The 21,425-nt window shown below is 39.2% G+C and overlaps 1 protein-coding gene across 1 annotated transcript in view; it reads left to right on the top strand.

Moving 5' to 3' along the window:
* reck (reversion-inducing-cysteine-rich protein with kazal motifs) overlaps window positions 1–21,425 on the top strand; it is a 96,168-nt gene that overhangs the window by 15,073 nt on the left and 59,670 nt on the right. The window contains 1 exon segment of the mRNA XM_053342418.1: window positions 16,923–16,981. Within this exon segment, the coding sequence (XP_053198393.1) occupies window positions 16,923–16,981 (59 nt within the window).

Raw genomic sequence — 21,425 nt, 5'->3', positions numbered from 1 at the left:
CTGTCACAATGGCATCTAAATATGAATATCATAAAGATAAAAAAGCATTAATGACCATACAAACAAACACACTAAGAGCAGCACACACAGTAACAGACTCTCTCATGTGGCCCCTGGGTTCTGTAAAAGTCCATGAGAGGAACGCCAGCCTGTCCCGCTCCCATCCCTGAAGTCTGTGCACGTCTGTCTGGCACAGATGTGTGCGCTAGGCGTCTGGCAGAGGATATTAGCTCTGTATCAGGAACTGGTAAATGTTCCATTCATCAGTGTCTCCCGCTGAACTCTGTCACAGAGGCTGTTTGAAGTGCCTTCAATGACGGGAACTTTTATTGAAGCGCAAACGTTTTTCATTCTTTAATTTCAGCTCTCACATGTCACCAAAATATTACCAAATACCAAATGTTGACTCCGTTTATTCTCCTTTCTTTGATCTTATTATTTGTGGGACATGGATCGCTGACTAATAAGCCAAAAATAAACTTTTCCGCTCAATTTCATTCCTCACAGTGTGAAAAAAACTAATTCCAACCATTATCAACCACAGTTATCGTCCTCTATCTCTTTAAAAGATGAATGTGTCGTGCATTTATTTGAATCTTCTCCCCTGTTCTTCCAAACACGCTCTGCTTGATCCTTTAATGCTCAGCTCCGTATGGCCAATCTCAATTAATCAATGCACAGGAAGTGACCTTTGAACTCCATCCATTAAACTCTCCCCCCAGAGAGTCTGCTGCGGCCCAAAGGAATGCAGGAAGGAGAGTGGTAGCATACAAGAGGCTTCTCTGCTCTGTGTCTGCCTCCCACACACACACTAACAGGAGTGTTAGTCTTGTTCAGTGTTAAACACATTGGTAGAAAAGCTGGATGTTCATTATCTACATCCTGCAAACATTTGAAACTGAAATCTGTAGTGTAGAAACTTTCAGTTTTTTGTCATCTGTGTGGTTTAGTATTGTTAGAACTGACCCTTTAAAACCACAGAAAAATGAGGTGTATCATTTTTATATAGTGTAAAAAATGGCAGTTTTACCATTAACAGAATCCATCAGGACTGAGTTGGTCAGTCTATGAACAGTGTGTGCAGACTGTGAAAAACAGTTTTCAGTCATTTATGTTGACACTAGCCAGCTGACTGAGCAACAGCTATCACTCAGTAAGCAATAGTTGGAACCCATGGATGTATTATAAGATCTGGATAGGCTGCCCATTTTTCTCAATGGTCACTCGCAGTATTGCAGCTAAAAAAAATTCTTCATCTTCCCCATAGACCACCATTGTAATAGAGACACCTTGAACTGCACACTAGGTCAATTATGACTCTTTATGGTATGAATGTTTGATCCACGGAGGTTTTAAAACTGATTTAAAAATCTGACATCATCACAATGTAAAGTCTATGGGCCGAGTATATTCAGTAGGCCACAACATGAGGATGAAAACCTGGAACTTTTTTTATGCGCCAGTCGAGCAATTCTCATTGTACAGACTATGCGTTATTTTGGGTCCAATATCCAGTTCTTATAATACATCCATGTTGGAACCCCATATGTCATTTTTGTGCACATCAAATCAACATTTTAAGGTTTTATAGATATTTTCATTTCTAATTTGAAAAACTCAGAGTCCATCCATCAAAAATACTTGAATTACCTTGCAGCATGTATTCACTAACTTCTTGCCTTCTCCAATTTCAAAGGAGTATCAAGACATGTTATGCCTTAACCCAAAACTCTTTTAAACTCATTAAACCTGTTTCCCCCCCTGTTTAAGTCCAGTCTGTACAAATACTGTATACATAACATTCCTGCCAACCATTCTGCATATGACATGTATTCCTTTGTGTTTCATGACTGTGTTTTCCTAACATCAGGACAGCTATTAGTGTCTCATTACTTTCAGTTTGAACAACATTGAAAGAGCAGGGATGGATTAACCCTCTGTGAGGCCTCAGGGCAAAAATAACGTTGGCCACCTGTTCATACTGCTCTGTGTGCTACATAACACAACCTCTTGACTTAATACTCAAGTTCTTTAAATACATGTATAATGTGGTAGAAAAGTCAAGAGGTTGTGTTATGAAGCACAACAAGCTAGTAAAGTACTACACTTCTATTCGGAGCCACTTCTAAACACAGTAAGCACAGTATTTGAATGAAGAAACATGTCACACAGTGCCTCAGCGTGACTCACTGATGTGTTTTAGTAGGTTTTGGACAATAATGGAGGTCTACGGCATAGATGAATGAGATATATGAGCCTTTGAATACACTACATAATACTTGTAGCATGAGTTCATTGTTGGTTTGGCTCCAAACATGACATTTGTTGATAAGAAGAAAAATGTAGTCAGCCTATACTTTAAATAGTGTTCATTAAACAAGCAGAGCCCCTTTGCTTAGGACTGGATCTATGTCTATTACTTGATTAGTCATTTAAATATAAGCACAACTTCATGTTAGAACAATATAACCTAGAAAAAAATGTAAAAATTCTCAATCTTTCAATCTCAGTGGCTGAGGTAGACCTTCAAAAGTTTCAAGAAGTCGTCAAATCCTTCACACTGAATATAGTTTCTGCTTTTTATCATTGTGGAATAATTCAGTGCATGCTCAGTATGGCAGTACAATGCAATCGAGCCTCAACCACTTGTCAATTAATCAATTATTTGAAAAGTAATCACTGTATATAAATATACATAAGTACCAATATACATAACTACCAAAATTTTGGTAGTTATGTATATTGGTAGTTATGAGTCATTTTTGAGGGAAAAAGCTAAAGTTCTCCAGTTAAAGCATCTGACATCTGACTGTTTTCTGTTTTATTTGATCCTCTGTGACTGAGTATCTGTGGGTTTTGGACTGTGTTAGATTACATCTTTGCACGTTGAGAAGCGGCAATCGACATTTCGATGAGATGAATGAATTAATCGAGAAAAGAAAGAATAGATGGATCCATGAAGAAACAATATTCATTAGTGCAACAATAGCACAACTGCAACCAGTCAAAGCAGATGTGAAGTCTTTGCTAGCTGATTTACATCCTGTAGTGAAACAAATGGTTGAAAGGATGGAAAAAAAAACACAACAAACACATTTAAAAACATGAAACATTGCACCACGCTCTGGAAAATAGCCTGCAGTTCTGTGCTGTAAAGTATACATGCTCTGTAGTTAACAGTCAAAACTACCATGATGCATGTAGATGACTAAAAACTATACATGAAACCTGCATATACACCGAGCCCCTCCGTCATGTCCACTCTCTCCTTCCCCTCATACATGCACACACAGGAAACTGGCTGGCAGGAAACCCAGAGTAATGTTACATTTAAATAGAAGGATGGAGGAGGGGGGTGCACTGAAATTCCTCTCCTTATCGTCCCAGCAGCTGGCTCCCAGTCACCAGCCGGTCTGCTGCTATTTCCAGATTTTTTTTTTAAGTTATAGTCAAAATAAATAGTGCTTTTAGTGGCTGTGACGGACGGCACGACGGAAAATTAAAGCGTAGAAAAAAAGAGCTTGCTATTGTTGTCGAGACGCGGTGATGAGCTGGAACACTTCTCTTTTTTTATTGTTTATTCTGTCATTTCCTCTCTGTTCTGTCCTTTTGTTCTGTCTCTGTATAATGATGGAGTATCCTGTCATACTAGTCTGCTCTGGACTGAAGTTTGGGTGTTAAAGTGTCATTTGGAGAATCTTGGAAGTAGGTTCAAATTCCCACTCTGCTGTTTACCTTAGGAGGAAGCTCTAATGACAGATGCATTATGGGAAGTGTAGGATTTAAGGTTTTTGGAGCTTGACCACCAGGGATGTAGTAGTTTCATGCTTCCTTATTACACATCCAGCAGACATGAAACAACATTCATTTAGAGTCATACTGAACCAGCTCTGGTTTCCTGTCATACTCACAAATATGTGACTTTGCTCAGACTCACTGATATAAACAGACCTGCTGTACTGGACTCATGTTAGTTGGCTGAGTCCGGTTTATTTATGCCAAACTTCAAACTAACTTAACTGGATGCAGATGGATGAAGCCTGGTTTGGTCCAGCTAACAGTCAGTCAATTCACTATAATGTAAAGACATGAAATAGCAGCAAATTCTCAAATATGATTAGCTAAACGGATCAAATATGTGCAATTTCTGTTTGAAAGTGATCTAATCCAGGAGTGTCAAACTCAGTTTAGTTGAAGGGCCACATACAACCTAATTAGATCTTAAGCAGGCTGGACCAGTAAAACAATGGCATAATAAGCTATGAATAATATTATAACTTTACTACAATAAACCACCTATTTACAAAACAGATGAACGGACTGTCTTACGAAAAATAAGCACAGTTTCAACAATATTATGTTTTTGAGTATTTTGCAGAGACTGCCGATTGACCACATTTTGCACAATGTTCAATATATAAATAGTTTAAATCTGAAAGAAAAAGCGAGTTTACAGTAGATAAGTGTCAATCAGGGGTTAATACTGATCAAAATGTTAAATCTGAATCACTTTACAAGTAATTTATCTCAAGCTGGATGGCCATAGGCAGATCAGAAGCCTTGACTTTTTTTACAAGTTATCCAGTGGGTCAGATTGGACCCCTTGGAGGGTCGGTTCTGGTCCATGGGGCGTATGTTTGACACCCCTGGTCTAAACAAAAGATTATCAAAATAGTTGATTTTGAAACCTTTTGCTGTTCCACTAATTGATTGCATCACTAAATGATGGAGTAAGTTGTACCACTGAAGGCTCATCTTATCAAAGCTCCTCCACATGACTGAACTAACTGTCTATAGAAGAGCCAACTGCCATGTTACACACACTCATTCAGTCGAGACATAAATCCATCAACATGTTATAATACTGTTAATATCTTGATAAGACAGATTTTATCACATGAAGATTTATGGCAGAATTATTATGACACAGCCATCGTCTCCACTAAGTCCTGAGAACAGTTATCTGCTAAACAGGCTCCACTTGAGCAGCAGTAGAAGATATGATTAATAAGTGCACATTAGTAGGGTTTAATGTTATATAAATGGCATGTGGAGCATGTAGGCAGCAGTGTCAGAGCCTCTGGATGAACTCACTGTGTTTCTGTGGGAATCAACAGGCAGAACACAAACAACACTGTGGAGGTTTTATTTGGAATGCTCATTTTAAGCTTCTCACTATTCAGTTTACTAAATCAATTAGATTGTGGTCGACTGTAGATGTGAGCTGTAAATCACAGCTGTCATCAACTAGCACATTTTGTTTTTTCTTATAAATAGTTGATGATGTAACTGAGTTGAAATTGAGTATAGACTATTCAGCTGTCCAAAAAATGTTCACATGAAGCAGTGAGGATCATCCAGAGATGTTCATGGTCATGGTTCAATCATCAAAATATATCACACTGGCACAGTGCTCTCAGTAAGTGTTAAGAGCCAACACGAGAGCAGTGATGTAAATGTAATGTTCCCATCCAGCTGTACAGTCACAGTTTTAGTCAGTGACCTCGACTGTTTAACTGGTTAATGTGACAATTACGACTCACTCAGCATTAAACTGCTGGCTGCTGTCTCTTTATATTCCACCAAACATGATCTTTTAGAGGAACAAACAAGAAGTGTGTTTGATTTGAGACACTAACCTGTCGTCATTTGAACACTACACAAGTAAGTACACAGTGTACAACACAGAAGTGTACTAACAGAAGTATGTGATTTAAGATGCAGCAATGGTCATGTTTGATATTAAATATGGAGTAATGTAGTATACCATTCATGAAACATCCTATTAGATGTAAGCTACATTGCTCCAACCTTAAATAATTGTGGACAAACATATCATGTGAAGCATATCAAACAGGCCTGGAGTTAAACTTATAGAAAATAATGGCAGCATTAGAATACAGAGATTTTGCATGATAATTAAAATTCCATTTTAACTTTTGTTGTGTTTCTAATCACATACTTCTGTTAGTACACTTCTGTTAGTACACTGTGTACTTATTTGTGTAGTGCACACATTTTGACAGGTTAGTGTTGTCTCAAATAGAATGTCCTCGGCCACCATTTCCTGTTTGAGAAATGGTCTCTCCTCTTCTGCTACATGGCCAAGCCACCGTTGAGGGTGAGAAGTATCCATAGTTCCACACTCAACCTTCTAACTGTTTTGAGTGTAGGTACTCATAGTGCTGCATGTTGCCATACTTGTCAGTGTGAACGCACTAAAAATATGAAGAGTGAGTACAGAAGTATTGAGACACAGCATTTGACCCTTGTTTTAGGATTCATAAACATATTTCTTGACTTGTATGTTTCATCCATTAAAAGATGATTAAGTCATCTGTTAATATTCATTTAATGGTGTCAGAAGTTTCAGGACCTGATGCTGACATTTGGAGGAGTTACACAACATTGCGTGAAATCATCACAGGCACAATGTGTTGCGTTCCCAGCTTCTGACATTTTTCTCCTCCTCCCTGAAACCACAGCGCTGCTTTCCATCACTGACCAGATATTTCTTTCCCTCCTCTCTGCATTGATGCTCTCACATGTATTTTGGCTCATAGATGGCCACCAGCTGGCTGCCTTCACCATTTTACACCACATCCATGCCACATCCATGTCAACGCTGCCTCCTCTGAGAATTCAGATTTCGTGCTAATATGGACTTCTCATGCACTGTGATTATTATTGTCAGTGTGTGTGTGTGTGTGTGTGTGTGTGTGTGTGTGTGTGTGTGTGTGTGTGTGTGTGTGTGCAGAGGATGCTTTTTAGTTTTTTAGCTGCTCAGCTTTCCTGTTTTGGCTTCTTGTGTCTCTTAGATGGTGCACATGAATGGTTTAGATGTGATATGTGTCCTCTGATGAACACAGATGCAGATCAGGGTGTCACTGATGCTGCAAACATCAGCTGATTAACAAAAACTAAAAGGTTTTACCTCTGATTTTCCACTTGGGGACAGTTTTTGGAGATCGCCACTCGAAAACAGCCAAAAGATATCAAGTAGGTTAAGTATCAGGTCCTGTGGGGAACCATGCAATGAGGCTGACAGGAAAAATACCTCCACCTCACATGCACCACCAACACTGTACACATCCCACCCCATCATTACACCTCCACCACCACTACAGTTACAGGATTATTGTTTATTTTTCTATTGTAGTGAAATTACACCTGCTTTTTAGGATTGTGTAAAGAAATGGTGTGTGGTAGACATGCACATTTCAAACAAAAAACCAGAAGCTGGACCAAAGAACTAAATCTGTAGAAACAGAAGAAAGTCCACACACTGTATTTCAATGCAGGTACTTTATAGTTTTATCAGATAACTATACCTGCATTGGGAGCTAAAGTGTGCTACCACACATGTGTCAAACAAAGCTTGAAACAATTACATCACAAAGTATATGAAACTTACAGTATATATATATATGTGTGTGTGTGTGTGTGTGTGTGTGTGTGTATATATATATATATGTGTGTGTGTGTTATATATATATATATATGTGTGTGTGTACAGCTTTTAAAATACAACCTTTTTGTCTTTTATAGCAGTGTGTAGTTGGTAGCGTTGGGTTTAAAAAATGACAATACCAGTACCAAGCCAAGTACCCTTAAAGTGACATTAATACCAATGGAGTAATTCATTCAATACCCATCATGTGAATAGTATACTTAAGTACTTTAGTATACTCAAATAATACTTTAGAGAGTTTAGGTGACATCTTGGCTGCTGAACTCAAATTCACCAAGACTTCACCACCACTGACAGGTTGTAGCTGCTGTGGCAGTGGGCCAATCACATGTCACATTAAATGGAAGAACGCTTGCATTGATTGGCTATGAGCAAGTCCATACAAATAGCCATATTTTCTAGCTCTGGGTGCAAAAAGTATTGGTTGCAGGTATTCTTTGATGGGAGACGTTTTGATTCTACATCGATTTATTGTGGTAGATACCCAGCCTAGTAGTCAGGTTCATGGTATCGTGTTACTTCTCGTGTGTGTTTTTTGTGACAAAATGTAAATGAGACTAGAATATTGGAGACCAGAGTGACTCCTGGTGAAAGCTCTTGTAATGTAATCCTGTCACTGATCAGTCATATAGTGTGCAAACCACAACTGCTTCAAGATCGCTAATTACAAGACAGTCAGTTGTGTAGTGTGAGCAGTACAGTGATGTAATGAATTAGAAAGTCATGTAGTGTGACTGAGACAAAATGTGATTTCCAGGTGAGAACACAGACACAAAGAGACATCTTATGCTGACTTCACACTACATGATTTTACACTGGCTGACAGGATTTGGAGATTGCAGCCAAAAGGCTTCAGATCAGAGGTTAATCATCTTTCACTCGCTATGTGTGAACTGTTCAAAGACATGATCCATCAGACATGTTGTCTTCTCATCACTCTGAGAGACCGACAGCCTCTCTCAATGTTGTTTCAACCCCCCCCCACACACACACACACACTCAGATACCCCCCCATGGTGTTTAGTGTAACCTCCTACAGTTTGGCCACATGTTCCCCCCTGCAGAGATCTCAGACCTCATGCTGCACAGTCCTTATCTCTGAGAGTAAGTAAGGGTTAGCAGTCACACTTCAGTTTACCCGGGAAAAAAAACACTTTCCACTTTGCGTTTTCCTCCCCCACAAAGAACCCAGCTTTTCCAAAATAGTCTCCAGAGGTTACACATGTTAAGACTTCATCTACACTACAACTCTCTCAGTTAGTGGAAGAAGTAGAAATCATGATGATGTATTGTACTTCTTCTGCAATTGGAAGAATTAGAAATGTAGAAAATAGAACAGCTTTTATACAGATGACTATCTATGTTATATATGCAAATAAATGATTCCAACAGTTGAAGGAGACATATTCTGCACATTTCCAACTCTATGTTTGTATTGTGGGACTCTACTGGAATATATTTGCATGAATTATAGTTACAATAAAGTCCTTATACCTTATACTGGCTCTTCACACAGAACCTCAGTTCAGCCTCTGTCTGAAACAAGCTGGTTTAGCTCCTGTGTCATCGCCAACTTCTGCCCACTCTGGAGACTATATAAACAAACTATAGCAACAGCATATCATGAGCCACGATCTGATGTGAAATATGAGAGTGAACAACGTGAACGCACATGTAAAAACCTTAGCGACAACCTTAGCAACCAAGGTTATAGAACAGAAGGCGGTTTGTTTGACATCAGCTTGTCAGCAAGGTAGAAAAAACAGTGCAAATGAAGTGTTGAGAGCAGACAGAAGCCCTGACTTTAGATTGCATACCTTCACCTTGTCATAGTTAAGATAAGAAGCAGTTAGCTCTCCTTTCCAGTTCCACCTCTAGCTGTGTAATGACAGTCCAGTCTCTCCGCATGTCCAAATGCATGGATTTGATTGGCTGATTAGCGTCACATGAGAAGATTTGCCCTGTACAGTGGTCTGTGAGTTTCTGAGGGCCGCTTTATTTTTTACCGTAATACCTGGAGAAGCTGTGCCTGCTAAAATAGAAACACTCTGACAAAATTGAACAATCCTCAATATTTCATCAGTTACAGGTCTGGGTCCAGATAGGACAGTGACCGGGTCCTGATCCAGACCACGGTCCTTTTATTAGTGACCTCTGGTGTAGATCATCCTTGTTTCTCTTGTAGATCAACCAGGAGCTTTTGGAAGGCTTTTCTATATTGGATAGCCTTTAATCGTCACATTACTTTGATTTGAGCGTATGAAAATATAACATTTAGTCTCCTGTTGGAGGACAAGGAAATAGAATTTGGGAATAATAATTCAATTATTTTAGCAAAACATTTCATACACAAAAGTTTTTACAAATGTATTTCTATATATGATGCATATCTAAATTATAACATCTTACAAAAAGTAATAGTATGTAGTGTAGTATATAAAATGCTGTAAAATGAAAAAAAGCTCTGTATGCACTTAGATTCCTGACTGAACCTTTGTGTTTGTGTTGTTTTTGGTTATATGCTTGCTCAGTTTTCTTTTTCACCTCAAGTTTTAGAACTGTGACATCATAACAGGATGAATATGTCTCCTTTACATCTCATAGAAATGTATACCAACAATAATAAACCACATTCATCACCAGTACTAGTCATAACAAAGAAATTAAAGAACAGGATTTCCTCTCTACTGTCCAGTGTGTGTGTGAATGAATCTTTGCATTATCTACAGTACTGAGCGAGTGATGAAAGCTTGATTTATTGCCTCCAGTTATTGGCTGTGACACAGAGCGTACGCTTGTGTGGTTGGAACCATTGCACAAAAAAACAACAACATTGAATTTCACAGTGTCACAATGTTATCTTGTAATAATAAGCTCTCTGTCATTCTAGTGTTTCCTTCCTGAGCGCCATCTGCTGGTGACTCCTAACACATGTCACTACTTTACATTCTCACATTTTCACATTTATCTCCACACATTTTTATCTTCATATTGATGAGAGTAACAACAGAGTGCTGCCAGTAAGCAGACAGACAGCAGCAGTAAAGTGTACTGTGGTTGGCTGACTGAGGTGCAACAATGCTCTGTGTTTCATTCCACAGAGCCTCAATGTAACAATGTAGCCGAGGAGGAGGAGGAGGGGTGGGGAGGGGGTCCTTGTTCCTGTTGTGTGTACGCTGAGTCAGAATGGGGCCAGTGCTCATTAGCAGCCAGCTAGGGGCCTCATACTGTACATGACTGAATGGCCTCCATCATCCCCCTCCACCTCCCCCTCTCTAATTATTATGTCACCTGCCATTGTCTGAACAAGCAGTTTTTTTTCTTGTGTGTGTGTGTGTGTGTGTGTGTGTGTGTGTGTGTGTGTGAGAGAGAGAGAGAGAGAGAGAGAGAGAGGAGAGAGAGTTCATTTGCTCTCAGTTCTGGGCTCAGTGAGTTCATTCAGGTCAGAAACTACACTGACAGATTAACAAAATCACCAAATTGAGCTTGTTCAAACTTCATTTTCTTTTTTTAATATGCTGTAGAGAACAGCTGTAGAAGCTTTTATACAAGCATACAAATGATTTGAATGAAATAATGAAGGCAGTCAAAACATCAATAGAATGATTTAAAGCATGGAAAACAAACTATTACTACTAGAACTTCATGTATTTATGTTCATGTCAGTGTTTCCCACTGGACCTGAGTCCTGAGTCCAATCCTCTTGGGGGTCCACAGGGTCCCTGGGGAGTTAAAGTCTTAAAATGTAGTTTTTGATATTCAAGGTATAAACGTGTTAGATTGTGTAGAATTGTAGGAGTTAAGGTTTTACTTAATCTGAGCATACTTACATTTGTTCAGTTTATGCAGTAATAAGCAGCAGTTGGAACTATAATGAAACTAATCATTAGTAGCAGTACTGTATAAATGATTTTCAACCCAATACAACAGTAACATCCTGCTTATTATTATATGTCTCATATATTATGTATCAGTACAACAGTCACATGTGACACTTTTCTGCATTGAGTACTTTTACTATTACTGCAGTGACATTAGTATTATTACACTAGGAAAGGATCTCCATACTTCCTCCACCACTGTTTACCAGGACATTAGTCTTGTTATGACAGAGTCTATTTCTCACCTCTTTTAAATTTCAGTAAAAGTCAGAACTGTGTATACAGCAGTCTAATTTGTCATATTTATTTGCTGCAGTACTGGTATTATTTATTATTTATTCTTAAAGAGATATTAAAAATGTCTTAAAAGTCATTACATTTGCACTGTAATGTGTAAATGATGTGTGGATAGCCTGAGGTCCAGCTCCCCTGGAAGAACATTTAGTACATTTTTAACAGTAAGAGGTTATAGCTATAAAAATCATGCTCTAATCCAGTTTGTGCTTTAGTCATTTTAACCAGTTCATAAATGTTCCTAACAAACCATCAAAAAAGACTAATATCTGAAGCAAAGTAAGCAGAAGTGATTATCTAGAGATGTCATGATCTCTTTTTCTACATTGTCTCAAGTTTGCATTGTTTCTTTAAATAACTAAACTACAAATTAGTGGCAAACATGAGACTATGGCTCTATATAATTAAAGGGAAATGCTGCGTGTGTGTGTGTGTGTGTGTGTGTGTGTGTGTGTGTGTGTGTGTGTGTGTGTCTTACATGATCTAAAAACAAGCACAGAGTATTTTCATCAGTGCATTTCAATGAGTGTTCAGTAAAATGAAGTTGAGACTACTTTATTACTGTGTGACTGACCTTTAAACCAACTTTCTCAAACCTATGTCCAGCTTTGATATTTGGGCTCATGCTCAGCACAGCAGGCAGAGAGAGGTGATAAAGGAATGTAGACGTGAAGCCTACAGGTGGATGTGTCCTAATGAGGCGCGTGTGCTTTTAATAATGTAACATTTGAAAAAGTGAAATATGTCAATGCAGGGCTTTTACTTTGTAAAGAAATAGAAATGTAGCAACCAGCTGGTGAAAAAAGGCCAGTGAGTATTGGTTAGTATAGTGAGTATAGGTCAATAAAGGCTCTGTGTCTGCTGGATGTGGAAAAAGGAAATTGCTTTAAAGTTCCCCTCAACTGGTTAATAGAAGAGTTTAATGCAGGTTTAAAAAGACTGAGAAGAAATAAAACACCTGACAAAATAAGCATTTGTGAATGTTGAGATAGAAAAAGGAAGATAAAGCTAAAGAACAGAGAAATAGGATAAAAGCCAGTCATTAACTCTGCTGCAGATACAGCCTCTGCTCTGAATCTCTCTCTCTCTCTTTCTCTCTCTCTCACACACTCACACACATACACATACACACAAACGCACACACATACACACACACTCTGAGTGGAAGCCTGCTCTTCTTTAGAGCATCAAAGATAAGTGTAACAGGCCCAGTGATGGAATCCAGAAACTCCAGTGTCAAGCATCTGAAGACACACTACAACACACACACACACACACACACACACACACACACACACACACACACACACATTCACACGCACACTCATCCACACACATGAACGTACTGATAAGTGGGTGTGATGGTTTTCATCGGCTGGAGTCAGGCCTGTCAAGTACACGCTTTCTTTTAAAGTAGAGTCAGTGATTGTGGAGGAAGACTGTTCAGTATACCTTCCTCATACATTAGCTGTCCATTCTGCCATACATCACTGTTCCAGCCAATCAGCAGGAGGCATTCATACTCATCCACAGGACAGGAGGAAGTGATACAGATGATACATCACTCTAGATTCCTAGATTCTGACACATTTCTCTTTCCCGTTGCCTTGGCGATCCCCATCTGTGAATTTGAGGGGCAGAGCTTCTGAAGGCACATGAAGCCAAGGGTGTATTTGTATTGGTGTTTGATTCAAATATCAATCTTCTTCCAGAATGACTGACTCTACCTTTAAGTGTCAGTGTGAGTGTAACAAAGAGAGTGCTGGCTGGAAGAGAAAGCTCCTAATAAGGACATGGAAACAACTTTACACATCTATTATTCATCAAACATAGACCATGTAACACTCAGAAACATTCTATTTCACTCCGTTTTTGGATTTAAACCAAGAAAGAAAATCAGCCTGTTGAAAATATGAACATCTTTTAAATATCTACTAACATTTCTACAGCTCAATAACAACAAGTTCAATCATTTTAGTTGAACTCTTAGACCCAAGATGTTGAAACTACAGATTATGTTGTAAGCAGAGTCAAATTCAGGGAAGATTTATTGATACAGCAGCAGGGGTCCAAGCCTGTAGACCCTCAGTCACACCACAGTTACACAACAACAGAAACACTAAGATAGAAGTTTCAGTGGAGTTCAGTCCATGTTAGCAGTGATGTCATCGCTTGCAGCACGATGAACACACTACAGCCCAATCTCAAATTGGCCCCTAACCCCTCGCCCTATTCACTCCCCCTTCATTTGCAAGTTCATGTCAAACCTTCAACATCAGTGCAGGTTTACAATCATCCAAACAGGAAGTGCAAACAGGAGAATGAAGGACACACTAATGTAAGAGTTCCGTCTTTCTACTTTGTCGGGTATTTTAGATCAAGCACTATCTTTACATCTCAAAATAAATCTCAGAATGTGTGATGGGAAGAAGATTTGCTTCACTTGTATCAAATCCACAAACACATGTATGCAGCACAGCCAACATTACATTGCATTTATTTATTGTGATGAAGCCTTTATTTAACCAGGTTAGACCTGGCCAAGACAGCAGCAACACAGTAAAAGAATCAGACAACTCATTAAAACGTCCTCATATAAAACAGCCTGAGTTTTCACTAGTGCTTTCAGTTCAGTCAAAGGTTCGAGGTTTGGAAGTTAAAGTTCAGATTGTAAACTGTTCCTGAAAACCTAAAAGCTTTCTTTCTCAATTCAGTTCTTACTGAGTAGTACATACTGTTTCCATTTAATAAGAGAAGATAAGTAAGAGAGAATTTGACCCAGAATGGTTAGCTCACATCTCATTCTCATGTTTTAGTGGAAGAGACGAGGCAGCTCATGAGGCTGTACAGTGTGAAATCATGTCATCTATTAGTAGACATCATCCTATAGGTTTATATTGTCACAGCCAGTTTCAATGATTTCGTCTTGGTTTTCTTTGTTTGTCATTTTTGGCGCGATGAACAGGCTTAACAAATACAATACCCATAATCCTTAGCAAAAGTGAGCCAGAAAAGAGAAGTGAACTGATTGATGCTGTACTTTGTAAACACTAATCTTTAGATGAACACATGTTTTATACTGAGGATTCAATAGAAGAGCTTATGAGTCATGTGAAAGTGTCTATGGGAAAAATGAATGGGATGTTTAATATTGGAATATATTCTTCTACTTCACAGCTTTGTGAGATATGTAAATGACATCACCTTTACTGTGATTGGTTGTACTTAAACATCATATATATGTGTAGCTTCACCCTGCTGAGATCAAGCAGAGTGTGTAATCAGTCATGTTAGTCTAAACTGTTTATTCCTTCAGTCACACACTTCATATGCAGATAGTGCATCATTTAAAAAAAAAATCACTTCCTGTCTACAGAGCTGCTGGTCAGAGCGTCTATAGAAGTGGGTGCTGTGATTGATTTTAAGATGATAGACACAGATAGAGGCAGGTAGGTGTCTGACTGCCTGCATGTATCAGTAGCTGTACATCAGTCCAGCTCAGACTGTGTGTGTGTGTGTGTGTGTGTGTGTGTGTGTGTGTGTGTGTGTGTGTGTGTGTGTGTGTGTGTGTGTGTGTGTGTGTGTGTGTGTTAGAGTCCACACTGAGGAGGTGGAAGCAGCTTGTTGACAGCAAACTGAGCCAAGTCACTTACTGGAACCCTGGGCTGAGCTGTGGTTTAGAGCTCTCCTGCCAGCTAACACCCCCATGTCTGTGTGTGTGGTTATTATTCCTGTTTAGCTAGGAGGAAAACACATCATTTATATGGGTGATATATAGAGTAGATGGTGTCTGTCATTTCTGTTAAGCTGCAGTCAGTGATCAGGGCATGAGTGGTGTGACTTTCAGGTAATACTGACACAGACAGTGTTTTGGACTGAGACGTAGACATTATATGGTGTTTTTTTCACAATTTCAATATCCATACCAAGCTGAAAAAAGCTATTAAAAAACACTTAAAGAGTAATATAGAATCTCAGTTATATTTTCTTTTTATCTCATTCTATTATCATTTGAAATTATAGTATTATTATGTATATAAATGTTATTATATGTCATGCTTTTTTATTGTGCAGAAAAGCAGGATATAAAGCAAACCAAGAATTAAAAAAAGAAAAAAAACAACAACAAAAAGACAGCTAAGTCCAAGAGGCACAACACATTTGAAACTCATAATTAAGACTGATGATCAGAACAGTGAGTGAAACAGAAGGTCTGAAAGATGCAGACAGAACAACAAAAACATTTAAAAAATAAAACACGGAACTTATTACCATTGTCATCATCACCATAATAAATTATACATCTGTACAGCTATACAGATACAGTCTGTGTGTGTGTGTGTGTGTGTGTGTGTGTGTGTGTGTGTGTGTGTGTGTGTGTGTGTGTGTTTCAGCTGCTAATCTTGCATATACTACCAGACCATCAGCCCAATATTTTTAGTGCACATTTATGACTGTATTCTCATGGTTGAAATGATTCACAATTGTTGGAAAGGCTCTTTTAGAAAGTCTTTTATAGTGCCATCCACTGCTGACTCTTCACTCCTCTTAACCAGCCTGTGGGGAGCACAAGTGATCAATTACTGAAGTCAAAAACATTTCTGACATTTCAACAAGTCTGTTGTAGGCCATATTTGGCTATGGTCTCATTTTGGGGGGAGGGGGAGGTAGAGAAGGCTTTTATTGTATTTTGTGTGCTGTGGTCCAATTTAAATGTTTTAAATAAATAACAATGTTTTAATTTAGAAGTATCCTATTTATGAATACCTTTATACAGTTAAGTGAACCCATGAGGACAATATATAATGTTGGATATCAGTATTAAATATGGTCTATGTTCTACAACTTGAGGATAACATATGGGGTTAGGGTTAGGCTGAGTTAGCTGTTGAGTTAGCTGCAGAATGTTTCGTCCATGTTTCTGGTAGAGGTGGTGACTTTTATTGACAGGTGACACTTGGTAGGGGGCGGAGTTTCAGCGAACTCGGCGGCCACGCCCACAGCGTTTGGGAGCAGAGAAAGAGGCTGATTTTAACATAACTTTGAAACCTAATTTCATATATTTGCTGATTTTTTTAATCATTCAAATTTGGCAGGGTGGTTAACAACACACTTTTCTGTGGTATAACTCAGAACACATTTATTCTTACTTTACACAGACTTTAAGCACTTTCCATTCTGGACACTATGACATTTCTTCATTTCCATTTCCATCCTCATTTTCATCTCCATTAATGACAAAATCACAACTAACGTGTAACATGTTGTTTTTACAGATCCCTCCTGTTGCCACCATGCTGCCGAGTCATCGCGTTGCAAAGATGCTTGTGACCAGGTATGAGCACACACACACATACACACACGCACACACTCGAGCCCACTCCTCAGCCCATTATGGTCAGCCTATGAATAGAGGCTTTTGAAGGGGAGTGGTGTAAAGTTTTTTTTTTTTGTTTCTTGGCTCTTTGAAGTGTAGAATGAAAAGTTGTGTCTCACCCGGTTTCAATTGGCAGCAGGTGACGCTCTCTCTATCTTTCTCTCTCTCTCTCCCTCTCTCTCTCTCTCTCTCTGAAGCCCCCCATCTCCTTCTTTACAGCAAAAAAAAAGACAAAGAAGATGTGAATGAAGCTTTTCTCTGTAAGCAACAAACAGGCACAGAGTTCAAACTTTATTCCTCCTTTTGAAGTTGGCTGTGCCGGAGAGATGGGGGGTTCGGGAGAGGGGGGGGTGGGTGTTCATGCTGGCATGTTTGAGGAGACACCATGAATGAAAGTGTCTGAAAACGTGGGGAAGAAAAAGAGAGATAGATGGAGAAAGAAAGATAATGGCCTTTTTTTTTTAGAAGTGTAATGGCCCCCAAAATACTCCTTTAGAGATGGTGGGTAAGGGTTCGGGTGTGGGGGTGTGGGGGTGTAAGGGTGTGGGGTGTCATGCATACGTTGTAATAACCAGGACCATTTTAGCTCTAATGGAAACTGCCTTGAGCCTGGTTACACCCAGAAAATGAGTGGGTCTTTAAAGGTTCTTGCAGTTATATATAGAACCACAGGGGTTCAAAGAGTTTCCTTTTTTTAAATAGATTAATGAATCACAGTAGGCTCCAAGCTCATTAGATACTGCCGCTCTCATGCATTTTATATAAAAAGGGAGTAAGAAAAATAAGTAAGCTTGAAATTCACAGAGTTCAGCTCTTGGTCAATGAAAGTTTGATAACATTTAAGGATGTGATAGTAAAGACAATATAGTATAATAATATACATATATACATATAAAGGTTACATTTGTAATGCTGGCCATTGATGTTAGAATGTCCTGTGGAGTGATAAACAGAAAAGAAAGATAGATAGATAGACAGACAGACAGACAGACAGATAGACAGATAGTTAGATAGATAGATAGATAGATAGATAGATAGATAGATAGATAGACAGATAGATAGATAGATAGATAGATAGATAGATAGATAGATAGATAGATAGACAGATAGATAGATAGATAGATAGATAGATAGATAGATAGATAGATAGATAGATAGACAGATAGATAGATAGATAGATAGATAGATAGATAGATAGATAGATAGATTATTCACCCCCTTGGGGAAATTCAAGTATCCAGTAGCTGATACATACACATACATAATATTATCATGCTATTTGCAAGAAGTGCAAAATACAGCTGACCTCTTAAAACCAGTTTCCTCAAATATATCTCGAGGTACTTGGTTCAGCTTCTTTTCACGCAGAGCAAAACACAAGTGAACCAAAATGCATCACGAAAAGCCACATGAGAATGTTCTCTACTCTCATTGGTCAGACATCTCTGGTGTAAACATGGGAAGAAGCTCCTGAAGAAGTTGCCTAAATATCAAAAATGCAGTGTACTACCTTCTTTTAGTCCAGGTTAGACCTACATTCATTCTCCATCTAGCTGCTGGCGACTGATTCCACTCATCTGCCTCCCAGCATTCAAAGCAAACTTTAACTCAGACTTGCAGAGTGCGCCTTGTTGTGGGTCGGATTGAGGTGGGATCATGTTCCCACCACAAATGAATTACCACAGAGTTCTTCTGGGACCAGACTGAGACCCCCTCCTCAAAAAGGTCTTGGTGTGGTTGTTTTGGTCCACGCCCGAGCGCTTTGTTCAGATGTGTCCAAATGAATTGTAGCAAAGGGGAAAAACAAACTAGAGTCCAACATATGTGGACTAAAATGCACAGGTTTGAAAAAAGCCCCTGAGCTGTAGGTTAAAAGTCCTGTGACGGTTGCTATGGAGAAGGTTTCTAGAAGGGTTCTTCACAGCCAACAAATCACTTTCTCATGTCATTTTCTAGTAGCAGTAATGTCCTTTGGGGGTTGTACGCTTATTCTACATTTCACTCCGACTGAACAGCACAGGAAAGAGAAGGAATGTATCAGCAGGATCAGCTGTTTTTGACTTAAGCTGGAATGAAAACCTGCCGGACTCTCAGGCCTCGACGGTGTATGATTGGAAACGGCTGCTGGAGCGGAGCGTTCCTCTTGAGGCCTGCGCTGTTTGATGATGGCGGCTCCATCCACTCCGGAGAAAGAACCCATCAGTCTGTCAAGCAGCACTTATTCACCTTTCATACAGAGCGAGAGAGTCTTACAAATGTCCCGCCCCCGGCTCGTTGGTTTTCAGAGTCGGGCCTTTTGTTGCAATCGGGGAGAGAGAGTTCTTCTTTGATTGTCCGCCAGCGAATCACTGTCGCTTGGTTTGGTGTTGTGTTTTGCTGTCAGTGCAGGAGGGATGGAAGGCCGTTTGGAAAAGGAGTAGATGACGGTACTGTCTGCCAGTCTGTGTTGCGTTCCCCCTGATTCAGTCTTTCCTAACAAAAACTCCTGATTACGACCGCATCATGAGCACCTGCAGCCCGGCCTATGCAGCCAATGAACACGCTCCAAACTGACAGCAGCATACAAACGAGATAGTGCGGTCTAATAGTTCTCCCAGGTGTTAGATGAGAAGAGATGTCAGTTATCTGGTGGGAAAACTGAAGCATTGCAGCTGCAAACTTGCACATCAAGGAAACAACAAAAAGAATAGACAGAAGTGTGAATCTTAAACATAGTACAACTGGTATTTACACTGTACAAAAAAGTGTGTATAAGCCTAAAAGTGTATTTGTCGAAGTAAAATACAAGGAGCGGAAAACATTGAGATACAGTCAGTTGAAAATGTGAGGAACACACTGAGAGAAACTGTTAGAATTATATGAAAACTCAATGTGAATTAATGTTCCACATGTGTGTTTTCATCAGAATACCACATCTATAGCCTAACTTCCTGTCCACCATACAACTTTTTTCCTCCTGGAAAAAACGTTGAGGGGACAGAGACATATAGTAGCCAATGGATAGTATTTTATGTTAGTTAATACATTAAAATTCAAATGCAGATATATACAAGAAATACAATGAATAATATAAAGACATTGTGCATAGTAAAGAAAAAACAATGACCATGAGCGACAGAATAGTTTAAATATACTTATCGTCATAGTTACACTTATAACATACTTTAAAAACTTAAAATAGCTACTCAATACCAGACTGAACAGCAGTGTTGCACTGTCCTCTTTGATTCACAGTTTTAAGCATCACTGGGTGTGCTGCACTTGTTACCACACCCAACAGTCAGGTTAGAAATACAAGGTTTCCAAGCTGCTGTGAAGTGGCTCTTTAATATCTCATTAATGAGTATGAAAATCCCCACCAGCCTACTCAGTAGAAAACATTCTCCTCCACATCTCACTGCATATTATGATCATAAAGTCTATGTTACAAACTGGATGTGTGGAGTTTGAAAGTGCCAGACAAGTAGGGTCTAATTAACGCCATCTAGTTGCATTATGGGAAGTGTTGAATCCAGTGTTATTGGTGTTTGAGCCACATAAGAGACTAAACATCTGGATGTCTTTTTTTTTAAATCTGTCTTTTAAGAATCCCCAAACCTTATAGAAGCACAATACTATATCACTGTTTTAATGACTGAGTTATTGTGGAAAATAATTCATGGCTGTAAGAGAAAAGTAAATGCGTGAAAAGATTCAGTGTAGTTTGCTGAGATGCAGAAGCTAAAGAAGTGAAAATCCAGAGTACTAAACCTTTGCCATTACTGAAGTGTGTCCCAGCTCACAAACATCAAGGTTGTTTATTGCATGTCTTCTAGTTTTATTTCCTCACAAAAGCAGACAGGCAGGAGTGAGACAGTCTGATACTCCGACTGCAGACCATCAGGCATGTTTGGTATTCTCCACCATTCATTTTAACTGGCAGCATTTTGAATCACTGTGATTTCTAATAGCTGTTCCTCTCTCTGAAAGAACAGAGATAATCCACAAAAAGCCCAGCAGTTTGAAAGTGTGAAGCTGTAAATCTCACTCGCTGGGTTTCATGACTTCACACTTCAGCCAGAGACTGTTTGGCAGTGGCCACGTTCTCCCAGGCTCTCTCGCCTTGTATGTTCAACACAACACTTGGCTGTGTTTTGGCGAAGTGTGTCTCAGTGTGGATACACACCACAAACTTGGATGCCTTATTGATGTCTAAGTGAGCATATTTCAGAAGTGTTGGAACTGAGTTGATTATCCAACACTTTCCCATGGCCTCAACACATTCCTCCCTGCAGGAAAACTCAATAATAAGGTGCAACAAGTACATTTTTGAACTCTCATGGATCAAAGTGATGATAATGTATATCTGGTGATCTTTATCAGATCTAATGGCTCAGTGTTAGAGGTGTGAACTGGGAGGAGC

The sequence above is a fragment of the Scomber japonicus genome, chromosome 21 (genome assembly GCF_027409825.1).
Source record: "Scomber japonicus isolate fScoJap1 chromosome 21, fScoJap1.pri, whole genome shotgun sequence".
Taxonomy (NCBI): Eukaryota; Metazoa; Chordata; class Actinopteri; order Scombriformes; family Scombridae; genus Scomber; species Scomber japonicus.
Note: the sequence above shows the minus strand (reverse complement) of the source record. Positions and strands in the feature narration are given on the sequence as shown.